The sequence below is a fragment of the Aphidius gifuensis genome, linkage group LG1 (genome assembly GCF_014905175.1).
Source record: "Aphidius gifuensis isolate YNYX2018 linkage group LG1, ASM1490517v1, whole genome shotgun sequence".
Taxonomy (NCBI): Eukaryota; Metazoa; Arthropoda; class Insecta; order Hymenoptera; family Braconidae; genus Aphidius; species Aphidius gifuensis.
This window is the reverse complement of record NC_057788.1, coordinates 29,237,472-29,261,731: the sequence shown is the minus strand read 5'-3', so window position 1 is coordinate 29,261,731 and position 24,260 is coordinate 29,237,472. Positions and strand designations below refer to the sequence as shown.

The window sequence follows — 24,260 nt, the reverse complement described above, 5'->3', positions numbered from 1 at the left end:
TATAAATCAGTTGGAAATTGTTTGCTGTAAACTCATCAACAACTTGAGTATTAAAAGAAAAAAAAATACACAATAATGTGGTTTCCCATGAGATTCGTAATACTTTTAGTAATTTTTATAACTCATAATAATTACACCGAGTCATTACGAATATTAGGAATATTTCCATTAGCTGGAAAAAGTCATTTTTATACAGGTGAAAAAATTCTAAAATCTCTTGTTAAAAAAGGACACAGTGTTGACATGCTAAGTCATTTTCCACAGAAAAAAAGTATTGTTAATTATACTGATATAAGCATCGCTGGATCAATTGAAGAAGCAACAAATAATTTGGAATTCAAAGAAGCCATTAAATTTCAACCGACATCAATGAAATATTTTGTTGAAGAAGGTGGAAATAAAATTTGTGATTTATTAAGTCACAAAGAAATACAACTTCTATTATCAAAAAATAAAAAAACATATGACGTGATTGTCATTGAGGTATGTATTAAAAAAATTAATTAACAAGATCAAATTATTAATTTAATTTATTTATAGATTTTCCTGGCACCGTGTTATCTAGCATTTGGAAGACACTTTGATGCACCAGTTGTTGGTGTTGTTACTTGCAAACAGCTTGACTGGTTATATCAACCATTTGGAAATCCAGTAAATACAGCATATTTTAAAAGTTTATTTTCTTCAACAAGTGAACAAATGACATTTATTGAACGACTTAAAAATACATTGATATTTAATAATGTCGTTTTGCAAACTGATTATTACATGGAGCATCAATGTTATCATGTTGAAAAATTTTTTAACATTAAATTATCATCAATTAAAGAGTTGTATAATGATGTGGGAGTTGTATTATTTAATTCACATTATAGTATTAATGATGTCAAAGAAGTTGTTCCAGCTTTTGTTGATATTGGTGGAATTCATGTTAATCAAAATCAAACATTATCAAAGGTATGATTATTAACTCTGTATTTTATAATAATTTTGATTAATTATTAATTAATTTTTATGTAAAATTTTTTAAGGATGTTCGTGAATGGCTTGATGAAAGTGTAAATGATTGTGTTTACATTTCGTTTGGCTCAATGGTACGAATCGAAACCCTACCACTTGTAACTATACTGGAGTTCTACGAAATGTTTAGAAGAATAGCACCAACTAGAGTTTTAATGAAAATTGCAAAACCTCATTTATTACCACCAAATTTACCATCAAATGTTAAAACTTCAACATGGTTACCACAAATTGCTGTTCTAAGTTTGTTAAATATTTTTATGATTATTAATAATTTGTTATTTTATTAAAATATTGTTTTTGTTTTTATAGAACATAAAAATGTCAAGGCATTTGTTACTCATGGAGGTTTATTGGGAACTCAAGAAGCAATTGCATGGGGTGTTCCAATGATTGGCATTCCAATATTTAGTGATCAATTTTCAAATATTGATACTTATGTTAAGAAAAATTTAGCTGTTTATCTTGATGTTCATAAATTAACAGCTGAAACTTTGACAAATGCAGTCAATGATATTTTGAAAAATCCTATTTATCAGTAAGATTATTAAATGAAATTATATTGATTGATTTTTAACGTAAAAATTATTTGTTTTTTTAGAAAAAGCATGAGAGAAGTGTCTAGTCTTTTTATGGATCGACCAATGAGTGCTGAAGATACAGCTGTTTATTGGGTTGAATATGTTGCAAGACATGGTAATCGTTTAAGATCACCAGCAACAAAATTATCCTGGTGGCAGTATTATCTTATTGATGTTTATGGATTCATCATTGCATTTATTTTAATTTTATTGTGGACTATTAAAAAATTCATTCATTTTTCTATGCAAGCATTTTTTATGCAATGGAATTATTTCAAGAATATTTCGAAAGCTAAAAAATCATAGGTATTTTAAATATAATTGTTTTTTTATCAACAAAATTCATTATGTAAATTTTATTCATTAAGATGATTTATGTTGTAATTAAATATTTAATTATATGAATTTTAGAATAATTATATTGTAAAAATGACTCATGAGAAAGTAAAAAAAATTGTGACAGTGGAAAAAATTATTTCTTGCTAAAAATATTGAAACATTTTATTTGAACAAAAATATCATCGATCATTGAATGAAAATTTATAGTGTTTTTATTTTGAGGTAATCTTGGAAAGAGTTAGTTAAACTAAAAAATTAAAATCAAGATTAATTATGCTAATTAATAATTGATAAAAAAATAAATTTAACATTTTAATAAAACAAATAAAATTTTGCAAATGAGATTTTCGATATTGTTGATGTACTTATTGACGCATTGACGAAAGAACAGTCAGATAAGACATCGATGTTTTCAAAACCTTTGAAAATTAAAAATAGATATATTATTAATAAAAATTATAAATTAAATAATAAAATAGTTTTTTACATACAGCACCACAATGTTGTAGATTCAATTCATAAAAACCACCTGCCTAAATATTAATTATTCAAACATAATTTAAAAATACAATGTACATTAAATTATATTTTAAAATTTGTACCGTTAAACTTTTTGGTTTTGCACTTCGCATAAGAATAAAGAGAATTTTTTTTTTCGATTTGATTGATAATGATTCCCACTGACAATCGTATCTAAAAAATAAATGAAATATAGTTTTTATTTTATAATTATGTAGGATAATAACTTACACTAAATCAAAAAGACCAGTACTGTGATCAACAAGTTCTTGACCCGGTAAACTGTTGAAAAATAAATGTACCATTTGTCCAAATGCAAAAGCAGCAAATCTCATTGCTTGATCTGTTTGATCCATTTGCTTTATTGTCTGTATGTATAAATTAATAATATTAATTATCATTTTAAATTATTAAATATTTATTTATAAACAATTACTTACTTCAAGACCAGTGATACTTATTGCAAGCATATTTTCTATAATCACAATTCCATACATATTTTTAAGCGATGCTTCAATAAAATCAGCAAACCTTGAATACAAATTATAAAAAATAACAGTCAATAAAAAAGATATACATATACATGTACTATTATTATAAGAATATAAAAAAAAATTACTCAATAGCTTGTTGATGTACTTGAAGAGCATTTATAAGAACATCGTTTTCGAATTTTTCCGTATGCTTTTTGTTTCCTTGATCCAATTTTTTTAATGTAAAACTACAAATAAATAGAAATTTTTTGGAATAATAATAATAATAATAATATAATTGACTTAATTTTACATACCCAACAATCACAAAAAGACTGCAACAATGTTGTACCATTATCATGATAAATGAATCGACACTCCACAGCATAAGGACCAAAAATGTTGATGCAATATATCCATGAATCGTAATAAGAACAAAATATTCATCGGGATCAACACCGTAATCGGTATCAAGAAGTTTCAGTCGTATTCGAGTCTCATTGAGAGGCCTAAATTTATCTAAAACAACTGGCAAAAATGCTGGCACTACAAATGTCGTCAATATCATAAATAAAAAACCTATAAAAAAAAAAAATATTTATTAAATAATTTTCATTATTAATTTGACTAAATTAAAAAAGTTCTTACATCCATAGAATATTGTACGAGTGCGTCCTTTATCAGCATACTCCTTCAATATTTTACGAGCAGGTGTATTACCAAAAAATTCAAAGTCAACTCGCATTTTATCAATAGTATCTTGAAACTGAAATTTGTATTTTAATATCAAATTAAACTTACGAGTCCTCATACCAACTAATCAATTAGTTTAAAAGATAATTAATTAATTTACATTTTTCATCACAAAAAAATAATTAAATATTTTTGAAACATACCGTTTTTTTATAAATTGCAAAAACAACATACTTTGCTGCAACAGCGGTTATTAGTAATTGAGTTGGAATACAAGGAAGAAAATCTTCCATAAATGAGCCGTATACCCAAGCTTTATATAAACAAACATACTTAAAAAAATGACAATATGAATATTCAATAAAAGTTGAATTTTAATATGGTTGTAATAAAAGTATAAAACTTACTTCTGGTATCATAATTGTTGCCATCCCACCCCACAATAAAAAACGAGCAATGTATGCTTGAAATGAATTTTGTTCTGGCCATACACCGCAAAGGCACAAACTCACTCGATTTATTTTGTAATAGCCAGTTTCAAATACTGTCATGGTGTAGAGACAACTGTGAGCCTCTATTTTTTTTAACCCTCACAATTTACAGAGTATCACAATTGCATTGAATAAATTATTTTGCAATTCTTAGAACAATTTTCTTTTCACATTGACATTGATGCAATGTGACACTTGCATTTTTTATTTTCCGCGAAAAAAGTCTTTGAAAATGACATTTTAGATAGCCTGCTATTATGCGGAACACGGAAGAGTGACTTTCTTGGAAATGCAGAAATATGATTGTCATTTTTGCTGGCCTATGTAATTACTTGACACTTGACATGTTGTCATGTGACACTTATGGACAGTTTCAAAAGTATGTTTATTTATTTAGTTTGTATAATAGTTTTCTCGGAAATATTATAGGGTCGATATGCAGTCCAGGAAATCACCTCTCTTCCCGCAAGGGGTTGAGCTGATTATTTCAGTATTGGAAAATTCCCAAGTGTCTACCTGCTGTTGTTACTGTTCATATTGTTCACAAAAAAAAAGGAGAATATAACGTTACTACAAATAGAGTTGAAATAAAAAAATTATAAAACTATAAATATTTTTCAATTAATTTAATTATTTTTTTGGACAATTTAACAATAATCTTCGACGTGAACTGTAAATAAAAATTATTATTAATTACAAATTTGCTTTGATTTATGGAAAATTGTTTTTTTTTTTGTCTGAAAATTTTGTTATTATTAACGCATTGACGTCAGAACAGTCAGATAAGACATTGATGTCTTTAAAACCTTTAAAAATTAAATATAAATATATTATTTATGAAAATTATAAAAAAAAAATAATGAAAGTATTTTACGAACCTCACCACAATGTTGTAGATTTAATTCATAAAAACCACCTGCCTAAATAGTATAATTATTCAAACATAATTTAAAAATACAATGTACATTAAAATTTATTTTAAAATTTATACCGTTAAACTTTTTGGTTTTGCACTTCGCATAAGAATAAGGAGAATTTTTTTTTTCGATTTAATTGATAATGATTCCCACTGACAATCGTATCTAAAAAATAAATGAAATATAGTTTTTATTTTATAATTATGTAGGATAATAACTTACACTAAATCAAAAAGACCAGTACTGTGATCAACAAGTTCTTGACCAGGTAAACTGTTGAAAAATAAATGTACCATTTGTCCAAGTGTAAAAGCAGCGAATCTCATTGCTTGATCTCTTTGATCCATCTTCATTATTGTCTTTATGTATAAATTAATAATATTAATTATTATTTTAAATTTATTAAATATATATTTATTTAACTAATTACTTACTTCAAAACCAGTTAGACTTATTAAAAACATATTATTTATAATTACAAAGCCATACATATTTTTAAGCGATGCTTCAATAAAATCAGCAAACCTTGAATTTTAAAATTAATATGATTGAATAGTTATATTCATATTAAAATTCACAGTAATAATAAAAACATAATTATATGTCAAAATTGAGAATATAAAAAAAATTACGCAATCGCTTGTCGATGTATTTGTATAGCATTTAAAATGACATCATATTCAAATTTTTCTGTATTTTTTTTATTCGCTCGATCCAATTTTTTCAATGTAAAACTGCAATTGTAAAGTAGAAATTAAATTATTTTTCAAATAAATGATTAACAGGTAGGATATATAATTGACTTTATTCTGTATACCCAACAATCATGAAAAGACTGCAACAATGTTGGACCATTATCATGATAAATGAATCAACACTCCACAGCATGAAAATCAAAAATATTGATAAAATATATCCGTGTATTGTAATGAGAACAAAATACTCGTCAGGATCAACACCATAATCAGTATCAAGAAGTTTCAGTCGTAGTCGAGTCTCATTAAGAGGCATTATTTTATCTAAAACAACTGGCAAAAATGCTGGAACCAAAAATGTCGTCAATATCGTCAATAAAAAACCTAGAAAAAAAAAATTATTTGGTAGATTATTTTCATTATTAATTCAACCATATTTAAAAATTCTCACATCCATAGAATATTGTACGAGTGCGTCCTTTCTCGCCATACTCTCTTAAAATTTTACCTGCAGGTAAATCCATATAAAATTCAAAGTCAACTCGCATTTTATCAATAGTATCTTGAAACTGAAATTTGTATTTTAATATCAAATTGAGCTTACGACTCCATATACCAGATCATCAATTGAATTAAAAAATTGATTATTAAAATTTATTATCATAAAACAATAATTAAATATTTTTTTATCATACCGTTTTTTTATAAATTGCAAAAACAACATACTTTGCTGCAACAGCGGTTATTAGTAATTGAGTTGGAATACAAGGAAGAACATCTTCTATAAATGAACCATATACCCAAGCCTCATATAAATAAACATACTTGAAAAAATGACAATATATAAATATTCAATAAAAGCTGCAAATTTTAATATGGTTGTAATAAAACTTACTTCTGGTATCATAATTGTTGCCATTCCACCCCACATTAAAAAACGAGCAATGTACGCTTGAAATAAATTTTGTTCTGGCCATATTCCACAAAGACACAAACTTACTCTATTTATTTTGTAATAACCAGATTCAAATATCATGGTGTAAAGACAACTGTGAGCTTATACTATTTTCAACCCTCACAAATTACAAAGTATCACAATTGCCTTGAATAAATTATATTGCAATTTTTCGAACAATTTTCTTTTCACATTGACTTTAATCATCCTACAATTATTGTCAATTTGACACTTGCATTTTTTGTTTTCCGCGAAAAAAGTCATTGAAAATAACATTTTAGATAGCCTGCTATTATGAGGAACACGGAAGTGTTACTTTCTTGGAAATGCATTAATATGATTGCCATTTTTTCTTGGGCTATGTAATTACTTGACACTTATCATGTAACACTTATAGACAGTTTCACACGTATGTTTATTTTTTTTCTACTTTGTAATAGTTTTCTCGGAAATATTATATGGTCGATATATACTCCAGGAAATTACCTCTCTTTCCACTCAGAGTTGAGCTGATTATTTCAGTATTGGAAAATTTCCAAGTGTCTGCTGTTGTTACTATTCATATTATTCATAGAAAAAAAGAAAAAAAAAACAAACAAAAATAAACGTACAATACAACGTACAACTGTGTATAGTTACTACAAAGAAATGAAGATGAAATAAAAAAGTTTCATCGAATTCTACAAAATTATATTTCAACTACTAATTGGTATGAATAAATTTTTTTCATATTGTAATAACAATTAACAAAACTTATACATTTATTTGAGTTTAGTTTAAAAAAATTTATTTAATTGAAAATATCAAATTTGGTGCTTCCATTGAAATAATAATTTTCTAATTTAAAAAATTGTTTTATTAAATTATTTTTTTTACAATAAAAAATTAAAAGTTTTCGATGATTTTTAGTGGCTAATTTGTGTCATATGTTGATAGAAAAAAAAAAAAAATGTCTAACGCCCTTATAGCTTTTGAAATAAAAATATAAAAACAGAAAAAATATTTGTGTGTATATTTTATTGGCTAGTGAGTGTGTAAGATGCCGGCCTCACTGACTTGTAGTAAATTTTTTCACCTGTGCATGTACGCCTGCATAGCTCAGGGGCAGAGCACTGGTCTTGTAAACCAGGGGTCGAGAGTTCAATTCTCTCTGGAGGCATATCTTTTGCATTTTGGATTTTTATACTAAAATAATATGATCCTCGCAAATTTCATATAATTATTTAATTTTATTATTAACATTTTTTTTTTATTAATATCAATTAAAATAGTATCGTAAAAAAATTAAATAAACAATTTAATAAAAAATATAAATAAATAATTTTATTTATTTAAAAAATATAAAACTGATAAAACGATTTTTTAAAAAAAGTCATAATAAAAATTAATATCAGCTGAGAAAAAAATTTTTTCAATTAATTTTAATTTTTTTTTTTTGATAATTTAAAAGAAATTTTTGAAATGCAATTGAAGAACTAATGATTTTTTTATTTTCAATTATTGGATACTCTTGATTTTCATTTTTTTTTTTAATTTCATTCAAATTATTAAATATTTTTTCATATTTTTTTGGTGAATTTATAAATTTATCAAAATCTTCATCATGAATTTCATGAAAATTAATTTTTTCATTTGAATTTTCATATTGATTTGTGTTAAATAAATTGTAATTTTTTATACGTGAATAATTAATGGTATTCATAAAATTCAAATGTCTATATAATTCTGAATTAATTGGTATTTTATTAATTGTCTCAATCTTCAAATCATTCAAGTCAAATTTTGAGCTTTTATTTTTATAAAATTGAGGTAATTGTTTAAGTAACTGCATTAATAAATTTTCTCCATTACAATTCAGCAACAATCTTTGACATGAACTGTAAATAAAAAATTAAAATTAATAAATAAATTAATAACAAATTACAAAATTTATTTTAACTTACAAACAAGTTTTTTTTTGTCTCAGTATTCGTGTTTCAATGAACATGAAAATGCCCAAAAAAAGGGTTAAAATACTGCACACACATGGCAGAAGATTAATTACACTTTGATTCTGATGATTGGTATCATGATAATTAGTTGATAAATCATCATTAAACCTGACTTTGTTGAATTTTCTACTACCAGTACAATCACTTATACAAAGAGCTATCCAAAGACCAAATCCAAAACTTGCAAGCATGCACCAATCAATATTTCCACTCAAATTAATACCAAAATTTATTTTTTTTAAATTACTTTTATCATCATTACTGTTTATGTAATTTATATCATCAATGATATTTTTATCAATGACAATTTTATTGGTTAAATTTTTATTCATAATATATTTCGATTGATGATTGAATATTGAAGATGATAATGCTGGCTCAATTTGAGGTGGTCTCATCCAAGTGTGAACTATGTTTTTGTCATTTGATGGCATTTTAAAAAATTATCCATTTTACATGTTTATTATTCACAAACATAGCCTAATTTATATATGTCATTTTGTTTTTAATTTTGATGTGACATTTTTAAAGAATTATATGAAAAACAAAAATTGAAAATGATAGAGTCCACACATGATGACATATATATAGATAAAAATAAATATATATAAAAAAGAATTTATTATTGAAATTGAATATGTAAAGCATATTTGTTCATCAATAATTTTAATAGTAAATTTTTTAAATTAAAACTATAGATAACATTTAAAATTAAAATGGTATTAGATTATAAATTTTTTCTTTCAATGTTTATTGATATTATTATTAACGCATTGAGGTCAGGACTGTCAGATAAGACATTGATGTTTTCAAAACCTTTGAAAATTAAAAATAAATATATTATTCATAAAAATTATAAATTAAATAATGAAATAGTTTTTTACATACAGCACCACAATGTTGTAGATTCAATTCATAAAAACCACCTGCCTAAATATTAATTATTCAAACATAATTTAAAAATACAATGTACATTAAATTATATTTTAAAATTTGTACCGTTAAACTTTTTGGTTTTGCACTTCGCATAAGAATAAAGAGAATTTTTTTTTTCGATTTGATTGATAATGATTCCCACTGACAATCGTATCTAAAAAATAAATGAAATATAGTTTTTATTTTATAATTATGTAGGATAATAACTTACGCTAAATTGAAAACACTAGTACTGTGATCAACAAGTTCTTGACCCGGTAAACTGTTGAAAAGTAAATGTACCATTTGTCCAAATGTAAAAGCAGCAAATCTCATTGCTTGATCTGTTTGATCCATTTTCATTATTGTCTTTATGTATAAATTAATAATATTAATTATCATTTTAAATTTTTAAATATATATTAATTCAACTAATTACTTACTTCAAAACCAGTTAGACTTATTAAAAGAATATTATTTATTATCATAAAGCCATACATATTTTTTAGCGATGCTTCAATAAAATCAGCAAACCTTGAATTTTAAAATTACAATTATAAAAAATAACAGTACATGTACTATTATTATAAGAATATAAAAAAAAATTACTCAATAGCTTGCCGATGTATTTGAATAGCACTTAAAATTACATTATTTTCAAATTTTTTCGTAAAGGTTTTTTTATTCGTTCGATCCAATTTCTTCAATGTAAAACTGCAATTGTAAAGTAGAAATTAAATTTTTTACAAGTAGGATATATCATTGAGCCTTTTTTTTTTATACCCAACAATCATGAAAAGACTGCAACAATGTTGAACCATTATCATGATAAATGAGTCAACACTCCACAGCATAAAAATTAAAAATACTGATACAATATATCCATGTATCGTAATGAGAACAAAATACTCATCAGGATCAACACCATAATCAGTATCAAAAAGTGAAAATCGTATGCGAGTCTCATTGAGAGGCATCAATTTATCTAAAACAACTGGCAAAAATGCTGGCACTAAAAATGTCGTCAATATTGTCAATAAAAATACTAGAACAAAAAATTATTTATTAAATAATTTTCATGATTAATTCGACTATATTTTTCAATTCTTACATCCATAGAATATTGTACGAGTGCGTCCTTTCTCACCATACTCTCTTAAAATTTTACCTGCAGGTAAATCCATATAAAATTCACAGTCATATCGCATTTTATCAATAGCATTCTGAAACTAAATTTTTTTTTAATAAATACAAATTAATTTGACAAAATATTTTAATCAGCAAATTATAATTTTACATACTGTTTCTTTATCACGTGCAAAAACAATGAATTTAGTAGCAACTAGAATTATGACTAATTGTGTTGGAATACAAGGAACAACATCTTCCAAAAACGAACCATTAGTCCAAACCTTATTTAAGTAGACATACTAGAAAAATTATTAATTATAAAAATGTAAATTTAATGCAGGTAGTAAATAGCAATTGTTTAGTCAGCTATGCTTACCTCTGGTACCATCGAGGATATTATTCCACCCCATAAAAAAAAACGAGCAATGTATGCTTGAAATAAATTTTGTTCTGGCCATATTCCACACAAACACAATCCCATACGATTTATTTTGTAATAACCAGCCTCAAATATTGTCATGGTGTAAAGACAGTTGTGAGTCTATATACTCTTTTCAACCCTTGCAAAGTTTTACAATTGCGTGGAATAAATTATTTTAAATTCGTAGAATAATTTTCTTTTCACATTGACTTTTGTCAACCTACAATTATTATCACTGTCATTTAAATTTTTCATTTTAATTGTAAAAAGGCAAAATTATCTTTGATAATGACACTTTTGATGACCTGCTATTAAAAGTAAATCTAAAATTTTACGTTCTTCGAAATACAGAGATTTGATTGACATTTTTTGTTAGTCTATGTAATTACTTATCAATTGCCATGTGACTGTAATATTTTTCTTGGAAACTTACTTGGAAATTTAGTTAATATTCAAAGGTATACCTATAATTGAAACAAGGAAAGCATAAGTAAAAGATAAAGAGTGCATAAGGAGTGTAGTCAACGGATAGTCAGACTTATGGCTTTTACGCATGTTCATTTAACTTTCCCTTCCAGTGACATTCTCCTAGCAACGATTAATTTAACATTGATAAAAACAAATTGAAAAAATAAGAGTGGGGGTTTTTTTTCCCTCCAGTTTGCGATTGGACATCAAACTACGAGTATACTCTATTTCTCTGTCAGTTCAAATTTGTTAAGAATTTTTTTTAAAAGAAATTCATTAAGTTAAATATATTTAATAAAAAAATTAAACTAATTATTCATCAAAAAAAATTGTTATTTATAATATTATTTGATGGATTTAATATATACACAAAAAAAATATAAAGAATATTAATATGGACTGAATAAAAAAAAAAATAATTAGTCAGTGTAAAAAAAGTTGAAGTATTTTTTTTTTTTTTTCTATAAATCTATACGAATTAAAATATATAAATGAGGATTGTCAAATTAAAAAAATAATATAAGTGATATTTATTTATTTAATATTAATTATTGTGCAGTGAAAAAAAAATATAGGAAAAATATTTAAAGTGATAATTGGAATCAAAGCTTGTTCTTTTTTTTTTTTTTTTGTAAAAAAAATTTTATTTTATAATTTCGGTATTTATAAATGTCTCATAATTGTTTCAATAATAACATAAAATTATGTGAAAATCATAATTAATTAATTAATTTAAAATCATTATTCAAGTTTGTTTTTTTTTTTTTTTTAATTTTTATTGTAAATAAAAGTTATAGAAATTAAAAAAAAAAAAAAATAAATTATATATTATCAAATTTTTTTTATAATAACAATAAGCCAAGATAAATTGATAAAATTTCATCTCTCATAGTATTTTTTTATTTGATTTTCATTCATTAAAATTACTCTAATTTAATTGTAATACTCATTTGATTATTTATTTTCTGATTCATCCAAAATAAGTGGATTTTTAATTCTTAATTCTACAGCTGTCAATTGCATTTATTGAAATAAAAAATTTGTATAAATATATAGTAAATATTATGTTAAAAAAAAAATAACAAATAGATATGTAAAGATCCTAATAATTTACAATGTTGAAATGTAAAATTTCCATTTTTTTTTTTAAATAAAATAATAGCAAATAATATTAATAATTATTTTACCATCATTATTTTTCAAGTGTTATTGATAAAATTATTTTAAAACATAACCGTATTATTTTTCTATGATTTTTTTTTCAAGTAATTTCTGGTATTTGAAATTTAATAATAAGGGACTGTCAATCAAAAAAGCTGCGTGTCTGGTGCGATATTATTTCACCATCGATTTTCAAACAATAAAATATTTTCATACAGTGCACATGACAAATGATTGACATACCCCTTTTGCAAAGGGTGAAATCATAACGTCAATCACACCGTGAACACTTTTTTTTTTTTTTAATTTTAAGTGTGGTCAGTGTCGTTTTGTTAGTCTTGGAGTAAAGACTTATTGAAATATATTTTTCTCATTGTGTTGTATATATCAAAAGAAAATAACTTTTGATCATTGATTAAATAATGAATAAATATACGAGGAGTATTATAATTTATAATGAAAAATTAATATGAATAATAAATTTTTTTATCAGTAGCTCTTCGTTAAAAAATACTAGTATATAAAAAATAAATAATTACACAAAAAAAAAAAATTTAATTGCATAATTAATGAACAAGTCATTTTTATTGACAATATTTTATTTAATTAATTTTAATAATTTTAATAAAAATAAAAAATGATAGCGAATTTTTCGATTTATTTAAATAAAATTTTTGAATAAATTATTAAACAAAATTTAAGCCTCAAGGTAAGTATTTCTTTTTTTTAAATTTTTTATTTGTTTACTTTAAATTTGGTTCAATAAAACTTTCACACTCCAATTAATTTAACCGAATTTATGAGATAATATTTTAATAAGTCAAATAATAAAATATAAAAACGTTTGAACAAATGACTTTTCGAAGATATTTTAAATATTATTCTTGATAAAAACTTCGTACTGTCACTAAAAAATTTCGTATATGTAAAAAGACAAAATTTCGAATAATTTTTTTAAAATGAAAATTTTTTGGATTTATTTTGTTGCTTTAGTTTGTATGGTAAGTAATTTTTATTGAATATTTTATTATGAAAAAAAAAAACAAAAAATTAATTTTAATAATTATTAAATTAAATTAATTTGATGAAAATAAAATTAATATAGGCTTATGGACAAAGACCAAGCGAAAGATTGAATAACTCAGCAACAAATCAGTTTGATGTATGAATTTCAATTTATTATAAAGAATATATTGTTATAAAAAAAATTATTTAATTAAATTAATTCAACAGGATGATCAAAATACAATACCATCTCCAGGTTTAAATGATTTGTTCAATATTCAAATGTCTTTTGTCAATCAAACGGCTCTGGAACAGTTTAAAGCTATTGAAAAAAATATTGAATCAAATATAAATAATTATTTAAACATTATTAATTCACCGATAAATAAACAAAAAAATTTAACATGTTGTTTTGAATTTACAAGAGAAAATATTTATCGAGAAGGTAATAGAACAGTAGATAATTTTAAAAAAAATTTGTTTGATAAATTGATTAATTATACTGAATCTGTTCTTTCAATAATCAAGGTAATTTATTATTAAATTTATATTTTTATTTATCTTTAAATATCCAAAAAACAATTATTTATTTTAATTTTTTTTTTATGCAGGATAGTCCCATTAATTGTTACCAAAGAAATTTATCATTTAAAAATATTTTTAAATGTTTTGATGAAAGTTTTTCTGATAAAAATAATAAAAACGATTATAAAATTATTAGAAATAATATTAAACAATTAAATACTTTATTTTCTTCATCAATTGAATATGAAAATATTGATGTAATTTTGGAAAATGAAAATGTCAGATTCAATGCGTGTATGAATGTCCAAAAAACTGTTGAATATTGCAATATTACTGAGTTTCAAGATTTTGAAAAAAAAATGTCATCATTGGGAGTATTGGATTTAACAAACATTTTGAGGAACATTAAGGTTTACCTTGCTACAAGTATTCTTTATGGTTAATTGACATTTTAAAATAATAAAAAATTTAAATTTAATTATTGATTTGAATTTAATTTCTTGTAAAATAATGCTTTAATTTCTTTTTTTTTTTTTTTAATTAAATTGGTAATTTTCAACTGCAAAAATATTAAACTATTTATTTATTGCTAATTATTTTAACTGTAGTCAAATCAATGAATTATATTTCGACAATGAATCTACAAGATAAGTATTCTTTTTTCAAATTTTCTACTTGTTTAATTTGAATTTCGGTCAATGTAATTTTTCTACTCCAATTGAAAAAATAACTTTTCAAGGATGTTCGGACTCTATGTATTAAATATTTTTGTAAATAACAACTTTATACTGTCAGTGAATAAAATATAAAAAATTCGTATGCAAAAAGATAAAAATATTTTTATTATTTATGTTTATCGTTTTGCCTATTTAATAGTTACATTCTTCATTTATTTATCATCCTAGGAACAAAAGTTTAGTTTGTTGAAAGTACTCGTGAAAAAATATTCGATAAATTTTTTAAAATGAAATTTCGTTGGATTTATTTTGTTATTTTAGTTTGTATAGTGAGTATAATTTTTATTGAATATTTTATTATGAATAAAAAAACAACAAATTAATTTAAATAATTTGATAAAAATAAATAAAATTAACATAGTGTTACGGACAAAGACCAGGCAAAAGATTTAATAACTCATCGATAAATCAGGTTGATGTATGAATTTTAATTTATTATAAATATATACTGTTATAAAAAAAAAAATTTAATCGATTTAATTCAACAGGATGATCAAAGCACAAGACCATCTCCAGGTTTAAATGATTTACTCGATATTCAAATGTCTTTTTTCAATCAAACGGCTCTGGAACAGTTCAAAGCTATTGAAAAAAATATTGAATCAAATATAAAAAGCTATTTAAAGATTATTAATTCACCAATAAATGAACAGAAAAATTTAACATGTTGTTTTGAATTTACAAGAGAAAATATTTATCGAGAAGGTAATGAAACAGTAAATAATTTGAAGAAATATTTTCATGATAAAACTATTGATTATACTGAAGCTGTTCTTTCAATCACCAAGGTAATTATTAAATTAATTTTTTTAAATTCATTTTCTAATATATAAAAAAACAAATATTCATATTAAATTATTTTTTTTTATTTAGAATAGTACCATCAATTGTTATCAAAGAAATGTATCACTCAAAAATATTCTCTCATGTCTCGACGAAAGTTTTTATGATAAAAATAATACAAACAATTATAAAATTATTAGAAATAATATTAAACAATTAAATACTTTATTTTCTTCATCAATTGAATATGAAAATATTGATGTAATTTTGGAACATGAAAATGTCAGATTCAATGCATGTATGAATGTCCAAAAAACTGTTGAATATTGCAATATTACTGAGTTTATAGATTTTGAAAATAAAATGTCATCATTGGAAAAAATAAATTTAACAAAAATTTTGTCGAAAAATAAGGATTATATCGCTCCAAGTATTCTTTACGGTTAATTAACATTTTAAAATTATTACAAATTCAATATTAATTATTTATTTAAATTTCATTACTTGTAAAATAACAATTTATTTATTGTTAATTAATTTAACTGTAGTCAAATCATTTTGATAATAATAAAAATGATAAATAATAATCATAATTTTAATATCATGTTTCTAGAGTGTTTTTTTGTTTACTATTTGTTTTTTAAAATAACTATCAATGAAAATTACAAGATAAGTATTCTTTATTTTTAAATTTTTAACTTGTTTAATTTAAATTTGGTTCAATGAAATTTTTATACTCCAATTAGCTTAATTAAATTGATAAGATAACATTACAATGAGTCAAATAATAAATTACGAAACCGTTTGAACAAATAACTTTTCAAGGATATTTTAAATATTTTTCTTGATAATAACTTCGTACTGTCACTAAAAATTTCATATGTAAAAAAAGATAAAAGTATTTTTAATTATTTATGTTTATCATTTTAGCTATTTAATAGTTATATTTTTTTTATTATCTTACAAAAAAAAATTTAATTTGTTCCAAGTATACAGTAGTCGTGAAAAAATATTCAATATTATATATAAATAAAAATATATACGAAAATTAAAAAAAAAATTTTTTTAAATGAAAATTGATTGGATTTATTTTTTTATTTTGATTTGTATGGTAAGTAATTTTTATTGAATATTTTATTATGAATAAAAAAACAACAAATTGGTTTTAATAATTTGATGAAAATAAAATTAATATAGACTTACGGACAAAGACCAGGCAAAAGATTTAATAACTCATTGATAAATCAGCTCGATGTATGAATTTTAATTTATTATAAATGTATATTGTTGTGAAAAAAAATATTTAATTAATTTAATTCAACAGGACGATCAAAATACAAGACCGTCTCCAGGTTTAAATGATTTGCTCGATATTCAAATGGCTTTTTTCAACGAAATAGCACTGGAGCAGTTAAAAGCTCTTGAAAAATATATTGAATCAAATATAAAGCATTATTTAAACATCATTAATTCACCAATAAATGAACAGAAAAATTTAACATGTTGTTTTGAATTTACAAGAGAAAATATTTATCGAGAAGGTAATGAAACAGTAAATAATTTGAAAAAATATTTTCATGATAAAGCTATTAATTATACTGGAGCTGTTCTTTCAATCTCCAAGGTAATTATTAAATTAATTTTTTTATTTATTTTCTAGTATATAAAAAAACAAATATTCATATTAAATTATTTTTTTTTATTTAGAATAGTACCATCAATTGTTATCAAAGAAATGTAACACTCAAAAATATTCTCAAATGTCTCGACGAAAGTTTTTATGATAAAAATAATACAAACAATTATAAAATTATTAGAAATAATATTAAACAATTAAATATTTTATTTTCTTCATCAATTGAATATGAAAATATTGATGTAATTATGGAAAATGAAAATGTCAGATTCAATGCATGTATGAATGTCCAAAAAACTGTTGAATTTTGTAATATTACTGAGTTTATAGATTTTGAAAATAGAATGTCATCGATAGAAGAAATAAATTTAACAAAAATTTTGGGGAGAAAACACATTCCTTACACTCCTCGTTATGGATAATAGGCATTTTAAAATAATTACTATTGTTTTTTTCGTTCAATTAAATTGTTACTTTTCAACTTTGAAAATTTTATTTATTTATTGTAAATTATTTTAACTGTAGTAAAATTATTTTAATATATAAAAATAATAATAAATGGCAATGTTAACTTATGTGTCATATCAAAAATACTTATTTTCATCAAGTCATCAATTTTTTTTCAAGTTAAAATATAACTTTACGACGTATATTTCTTATCATATTCTTTTCATGTTGAGCACTATCTTTCTTGCAATGGAACTTTCCCAATGATCCATCACACTCACTACCACATGTCCACCTAATAAAATAAAAAATAAAATTTAATTATTTAAAAATGATATCATAAGAAGTACTATATCCTCATTCTCAGCCAAACTTCACCGTATGTAACACGATAATTTAAATAATTAATTGCTGACTTAATTTAGCTTCGCTTCAACTGATGTAAAATATTGTATATGTTTTTTAAACTTGCAAACAAAGATTTTATTATTCTACGATTCAACAAAATAATAATAAATTATTACTAAATTGAATTTTAATTATTGTATTGCATCCAGTAAAGTTTGGCTGATCACATATGCGAGCACATCACAATTACTTCTAATTTATTTTAAATTTTATTTACAAACCCTTTGACGCCATTTATTCTCATGAAGTGTAGTGCATCATCTTGACAAAAGAATCTTTTGTGTATTGGAGATCTGAAACGATCAACTTGTTGTCTTGCTTCATCCCTAGAATCATAATATTATTGATCAATGATTTATTAAAATATTATCACAATTTTTTCAAATATATTTATATGAAAATTTTATTAATTACCAAGAACGATAGATGCTAGGAACCAATCCTCTGGCAACTGCCCAATAATTGTGACGTTTTAATGCTCTTAATCTGTCAGCATTGCAATGAAAATGATCATGGGAATAATTATCCTCATGACAAAACCATCTATCACAAAAATTAAAACAAAATAAATATATTTTTCAATCGAAATTTTTTTTTTTTTGTCAATCAACTTACGAGCTTTCGTAATCATAAACTTTTCTATAACGCAAAAAATGCATTGCATCGTCTTTGCAAAAAAATTTTTTAACTTCTCCATGAGAAAAACGATAAACTTGCTTTTTAGCAGCAGACCTGTGAAAAAAAAAAATTTTTTAAATTCATTAATAGCTGAAATTTTATAGCTTTTATTGTTAATAAAATTTTTAATTAATTACCATTCTCTGTAGAGTCCTCGTTCATGACCACAGGACACTGCATAATATGGCTTAGATGATAATTTTTGATGCAAATAATTAACTGCATCATTTTTATTCAAAAATTTTTTAAATTCAGCATGGGAATAACCATCTGTTTGTTGTCTAGCTAAAGACCTTTGTAAAAAAAAAAAAAACATTGTATATTTATTGTTTAAAAAATAATAATTATAATAATTGTTAACAATTAAATTTTAATAATTTACCAGTCAGTGTATATTCCAGTGTTTCGACCACAAGAAACTGCGTAATAAGGCATGTTTTTCTTTTTTTTTTTTTTCACTCAAACAAAAGAACAAAAGAAAAATGTAGCTGTTTATTAATTTTTGATATAATATTTGTAATAGATTTTAATTTTACTTTCAGAATTATTTAATAAAAATTAAATTATATAAATTTTTTGTAATAACAATTTATGTGTAACAAAGTTTATGTAAATTTTGTTAAACAAAAGAATTGAAACTTGAAAGTCGTTGATGCTCTGATGTGCCCCGATGAAACGATCAAAAAATACTGATTCATTTCTGGTAAGATCAAGCTGGAAGAGAACAGTTCTTCGTCTTACGCTGTTTAAGATTAGAAAAAAAAAAGAGGAGAGAAACTTGGTAACAACTAATTGGCTGAAAAATAAAATAGAGTTCTCTGATTTGTTGGCTGTAGCAATAAAAATCAAGACTCAGAGTTTCAGACAACAAAGGCAAATGCAGGCAAATGTTATCCCAAACGTAGAAAAAACCGTTACGATGTTTTTTTTTTTTTTTTCTGACCTTCTAATGTTTTTGAGGGTGTTGATTTATTATTATTTGTTTTTCAAGGTGACGGGGTTACTCAAAAGTTTTCCTGTTATGTTCTCGTCATGGTTAATATTGAGTTTTATCTTTTATTCAGAATTTTTTTTACATGCTTGTAATGTTTTATTTTCCTTTTATTTTTTCGTTTTTTTTTTTATTTAAAAATTGTTGAATTATATTTTAGCCAATAAATATTCGTTCAAATTGTTTTTATATTAATTTTAAATAGTATCATCAAATTGATATTGCTGTAATTTTAACCATTGATTAGTAAATTATTTTCACGTAATTTATGATACATTTATTGTCATTCAAACATTTTCAAGGAAAAATTGAGAAAACTGAGATAAAAAAAATAACAAAAAAGAAGAAAAACATGGCTTAGCATAATGTCTTGTTTTTTTTTATTTTTTTTTTTTTAAAAACTATCGGAGGGTTAGTTCCATTTGTTGCAAAGATGTTATTTTTTTTCAACCCAAAATAAAGAAACCCTGCTGATTTTATGTTTCGGTAAATCAATCGTACATGTAACAGTCTACGCAAAAAAAAAAAAAAAAAAAAGAGGGAAAGCAAGAAAACATGTTCAAAACATTTAAAAAAAAGAAGGTAAAATTTTATTACTTACAGAATTACAGCATGCACGAAACGATAAAAGAAAAAAAAAATACCCAAGCAACAAAAAAAAAAATACTGAGAAAATAAAATACTGAATGAAAAATCAATTATAAATTTTCAAGTTAATTTTAGTAAATCTTTAAAAATACTAGTTGCACGAATTGTTGGATCCACTTCTTTTGGACGTAATTGACTGCGATGATCATCAGCAGGTTTTGGTAAATTTTGAATCAAACATGGATATGGTTGTGTGTAAAAAAATTTATGTTTCAATGCCTAAAATACAAATAAAAGAAAAAATAAAATATAAAAAATTAAACAAGTATAAAAAATATTTACCTCATTAGCAGTTAATCGCATTGATGAATCATAAAGAAGTATATTTTTTAAAAACTCCAAACCATCTGTACCAGCATCAGGCACAATATCCTCCCACTCAATACCTTTTTGATATGGAAATGTAATTTTATTATAATCAGGCAGTGATATTAAATCAGGCCAAGTTTCAACAGTTGGTGTTCCAAGATGTCTCAATACAATTGCCAATTGTTCAATATCCGTTTCACCCTGAAAAAAGGCTAATAAATTATCAACATTTATCATTAAAATTAATTTACAATATTATTATTATAAATCATTACAGGAAATAGCGGAGAATTATTAATAATTTCAGCTATAATACAGCCAATGGACCACATGTCAATTGATGATGTATAAATACGTGAACCATAAAGTAATTCTGGTGCACGATACCATCTTGTTGCAACTTGATGTGAATATGGACGTGTATTATATTCTTCAAACATTAATCTTGCCAATCCAAAATCAGCTATTTTTAATATTCCATTACTATCAATAAGTAAATTTGCTGGTTTTAAATCCTATTAAATTTAAAAATAGTTTAAACATAAATTTTAAGTAAAACAATAATCAATAGATCATTGATAGATCATTGATAAATCATTAATAAAATTAATAAAAATATTTAGATAAATGATTAATAATATTTGTTAATGTCAAGGTGATATTTAAATAATAATTAATAATATATATTCTTACTCTGTGCATAATATTTTGTTTATGCATGTAGGCAACACCCTCAAGTAACATAATCATATAACGTTTTTTTTGTGAATATGTCAAGGGTCTTTCATTGTCCTTCAACAATTCCCACAATCCAGATGGCATAAAATTAAATATCATGCAAAAATCAAAACTCGATGGAAATGCATCAAGTAATTTGATAATCTAAAAAAAAAATAAAAATGAATTTTTTGTTATTAGGTAATTATTATAATTAAATGATTTTTTTCTTACATAGGGATGATCAAGTTCTTGTAGTGTTTTAATTTCTCGTATGATTGATGATGGTATACCATCGTCGATACGTTTTAATGATACTTTTTTAATAGCAACATTATTACCAGTTGAATTATGAATAGCCTTCAATACAAGACCATGAGCTCCTTCACCAATTCTTCCAGTAATTGTATAGTTATCCATTATCTTGAATTGATCTTCTTTTTTTTTTTTTTATACAAAAGGTCAATGAGGTTAATCTAAATAGTTTCATTAAGAATTTTGTTTTTTTGTTAGAATTATTATATTGCGATAAATAAAACTGCAGTAATAAAAAATAATTATACCACACCTGTTTTTTAAATTGATTAATCAATAACACTGATTTTCGTGCACATTTACTAATTTCAATGAATAATCAGTTAATGGATTTTTTATAATCTATTTTGTAACATAAAAATTATATATAAATTAAAATAAGAAATAAGAAAAAAAACATAAACAAAAAAATTTATTAAATTGATTATTTATTTAAAAAAAAAAAAAAAAGGAAAAAATTGATTGTTTTAGTTATAAACAAACAAAATGGATAAATTTTTGTTTTTTTTTTTTAAATATAAATGAAACTAATGAAATTTATGATGGATAAATTCAATTGTCTTTTTAAATTTAAATTAATTTAAATGGTATTTGTAAAATTTATTACTGAAAAAATCTAAAACAAATTGTTGAATAATCAATTTATCTATTTTGATTGTTTTTTACAACAAAAAATTAATCAATTTTCATTAAATTTATTTCTAGTTAAATAACTAATCAAATTTAAAAAAAATTAAATTATTGATTAATCAACTAACTAAATTTGAGTTTTAAACAAATTATCTTTATAATATTTTAATTGATTAATGCTTTCAGTAATATCATCAAGAGCACGATGGTTACGTTTTTTAATTGGTTTATTGTCTTCAATAGTTGGACTCCAAAGTCTGAAATAACAACACACACAAAAAATATTAATAATTAAAGTAGATAAATAATTTTAATTAATTAATTACCTAGAAAGTATTCCAACTGTTGACACATCAACAATTCGATAATGCAAATATTTATCAACACTTGGCATATATTTTTTCATAAACAATCTATCCATATAAACTGAATTTCCTGCTAATGGACATTGTGCCACTGGTATATTATGTTTTTTTAAAAAATCCAATAATAATTCTTCTGTTTGTTCAATTGTAACACTGCTTTCTTTGACCTTTTGTGTAAGACCACTCTAGAAAAAACAAATAAAATAAATACAACATAATTTCTAGAGAGAAAAAACAATTAAAGTAATTATTTTTACCTGCTCGTGATGTGTTTTACACCAGTCATTCATTCCATTCAATATATCATCAGATACATGAACAATTTGTGAAAATGGTGAACCTCTAATATTTAATTTATCATCTGTTATCAAGCAGGCGACTTCTAGTATATGATCGTTAACAACATCAAGTCCAGTCATCTAAAATTTACGTATTTTTTATGAATAAATTATGCTTGTTGTTATTTTTAATTTTATTGTTATTATTAAAATCAATAACTCACCTCCATGTCAATCCAAACCATGTTGTTCTTCAAGTCTCCCATGTTGCTAAGACTTCTAACTGTCGAAAAAAAAATACAATCAATATTTATAAAAAAATAATTAAAAATAAATTTAATACAAAAATATGATGATGATGACAATTTTAATAAACAATTATTTATTATTTTAAAATCACCATTTTTAATGACATTTTGACCACGTGTTTGAAATACGTGTCTCCAACTTGTTAAAATTCTACAAGCAAACATTGAAATGAATTAAATTGTGTTTATAATATTTATATTTTTATAAAACAACAATTAATAATATCACTTTTATTTATCTAGACTTTTATTATTCCTTTTTTTTAAAACTTACAACTTGATTTTTTTGGAGTATTATTTTTATTTAGGATATCCCATATGTCAAGTAGACTCTTATGGTAAATAAATTTAATTTTTTAGTTACTAAAACATCAAAAAGATGTCGTTAAAAACCTGTATTTCCGGAAAATTATAAAATTATAAAATCAACTTTTAAATTACAATTAATTTTTAAAATATATATATTAAAACTATTATTAAATTTTTTTATAAATAAATTGAATAAAAAATCAAAAATAGAAAATATAAAAAAAGTAACCTAACCTCAAATATATTAATTCAGAAAATCAATAAAGATACAATTGTACAATCCAAATATCCAATTGGATGAAACCCAATTTCCATTGATCTGATTGGATTAAAATAATCCAAGAAAATTGGTTGAATAAATATTTTTATCTAAAATAATTTATCTCAATAATTTTTAATAT

General features: G+C 23.3%; 7 protein-coding genes and 1 non-coding gene across 10 annotated transcripts; 2 read left to right on the top strand and 6 right to left on the bottom strand.

The window, feature by feature from the left end:
• Window positions 1-8: 8 nt before the first annotated feature.
• LOC122860210 (UDP-glucosyltransferase 2-like) lies at window positions 9-3,212 on the top strand. The gene is made up of 5 exons (XM_044163921.1): window positions 9-483; window positions 541-957; window positions 1,032-1,263; window positions 1,333-1,558; window positions 1,622-3,212. Exons 1-5 carry the CDS (start codon window positions 76-78, stop codon window positions 1,905-1,907), a joined length of 1,569 nt encoding a protein of 522 aa, XP_044019856.1. The 5' UTR covers window positions 9-75; the 3' UTR covers window positions 1,908-3,212.
• On the bottom strand, window positions 2,306-4,187 carry LOC122860211 (odorant receptor 47a-like). The gene is made up of 10 exons (XM_044163922.1): window positions 4,033-4,187; window positions 3,829-3,957; window positions 3,581-3,698; window positions 3,250-3,511; window positions 3,079-3,180; window positions 2,900-2,990; window positions 2,691-2,827; window positions 2,543-2,633; window positions 2,432-2,473; window positions 2,306-2,359 (listed from the first exon to the last, which is right to left on the bottom strand). The coding sequence occupies exons 1-10, from the start codon at window positions 4,174-4,176 to the stop codon at window positions 2,306-2,308; spliced, it is 1,170 nt and encodes a 389-aa protein (XP_044019857.1). The 5' UTR covers window positions 4,177-4,187.
• A 3,583-nt stretch (window positions 4,188-7,770) lies between these two features.
• Trnat-ugu lies at window positions 7,771-7,842 on the top strand. Its single transcript has one exon. It is a non-coding gene; the product is annotated as a tRNA-Thr (tRNA).
• A 21-nt stretch (window positions 7,843-7,863) lies between these two features.
• LOC122847455 lies at window positions 7,864-9,184 on the bottom strand. Its single transcript, XM_044145169.1, has 3 exons — window positions 8,627-9,184; window positions 8,364-8,560; window positions 7,864-7,868 (listed from the first exon to the last, which is right to left on the bottom strand). Exons 1-3 carry the CDS (start codon window positions 9,106-9,108, stop codon window positions 7,864-7,866), a joined length of 684 nt encoding a protein of 227 aa, XP_044001104.1. The 5' UTR covers window positions 9,109-9,184.
• Window positions 9,185-9,605: 421 nt separating this feature from the next.
• LOC122860212 lies at window positions 9,606-10,117 on the bottom strand. Its single transcript, XM_044163923.1, has 3 exons — window positions 10,033-10,117; window positions 9,822-9,958; window positions 9,606-9,764 (listed from the first exon to the last, which is right to left on the bottom strand). The coding sequence occupies exons 1-3, from the start codon at window positions 10,087-10,089 to the stop codon at window positions 9,620-9,622; spliced, it is 339 nt and encodes a 112-aa protein (XP_044019858.1). The 5' UTR covers window positions 10,090-10,117; the 3' UTR covers window positions 9,606-9,619.
• Window positions 10,118-17,573: 7,456 nt separating this feature from the next.
• LOC122860209 lies at window positions 17,574-20,107 on the bottom strand. Its single transcript, XM_044163920.1, has 6 exons — window positions 19,372-20,107; window positions 19,127-19,282; window positions 18,927-19,043; window positions 18,726-18,854; window positions 18,533-18,637; window positions 17,574-18,198 (listed from the first exon to the last, which is right to left on the bottom strand). Exons 1-6 carry the CDS (start codon window positions 19,422-19,424, stop codon window positions 18,084-18,086), a joined length of 675 nt encoding a protein of 224 aa, XP_044019855.1. The 5' UTR covers window positions 19,425-20,107; the 3' UTR covers window positions 17,574-18,083.
• A 532-nt stretch (window positions 20,108-20,639) lies between these two features.
• LOC122860207 (cyclin-dependent kinase 20-like) lies at window positions 20,640-22,345 on the bottom strand. The gene is made up of 6 exons (XM_044163916.1): window positions 22,223-22,345; window positions 21,889-22,130; window positions 21,631-21,819; window positions 21,213-21,452; window positions 20,911-21,138; window positions 20,640-20,847 (listed from the first exon to the last, which is right to left on the bottom strand). The coding sequence occupies exons 2-6, from the start codon at window positions 22,072-22,074 to the stop codon at window positions 20,689-20,691; spliced, it is 1,002 nt and encodes a 333-aa protein (XP_044019851.1). The 5' UTR covers window positions 22,075-22,130; window positions 22,223-22,345; the 3' UTR covers window positions 20,640-20,688.
• Window positions 22,223-23,900, bottom strand: LOC122860208 (probable oligoribonuclease). 3 transcript variants are annotated; one of them, XM_044163918.1, is made up of 7 exons: window positions 23,825-23,900; window positions 23,643-23,701; window positions 23,467-23,525; window positions 23,222-23,383; window positions 22,926-23,149; window positions 22,728-22,856; window positions 22,223-22,311 (listed from the first exon to the last, which is right to left on the bottom strand). In XM_044163918.1, coding segments are annotated over exons 3-7 (558 nt in total). In that variant the 5' UTR covers window positions 23,509-23,525; window positions 23,643-23,701; window positions 23,825-23,900; the 3' UTR covers window positions 22,223-22,310. The 3 variants fall into 3 exon arrangements, with proteins under 3 accessions (XP_044019853.1, XP_044019854.1, XP_044019852.1); XM_044163919.1 differs by lacking the exon at window positions 23,643-23,701 and having other exon boundaries at window positions 23,825-23,875; XM_044163917.1 differs by lacking the exon at window positions 23,825-23,900 and having other exon boundaries at window positions 23,643-23,817.
• Window positions 23,901-24,260: the final 360 nt, after the last annotated feature.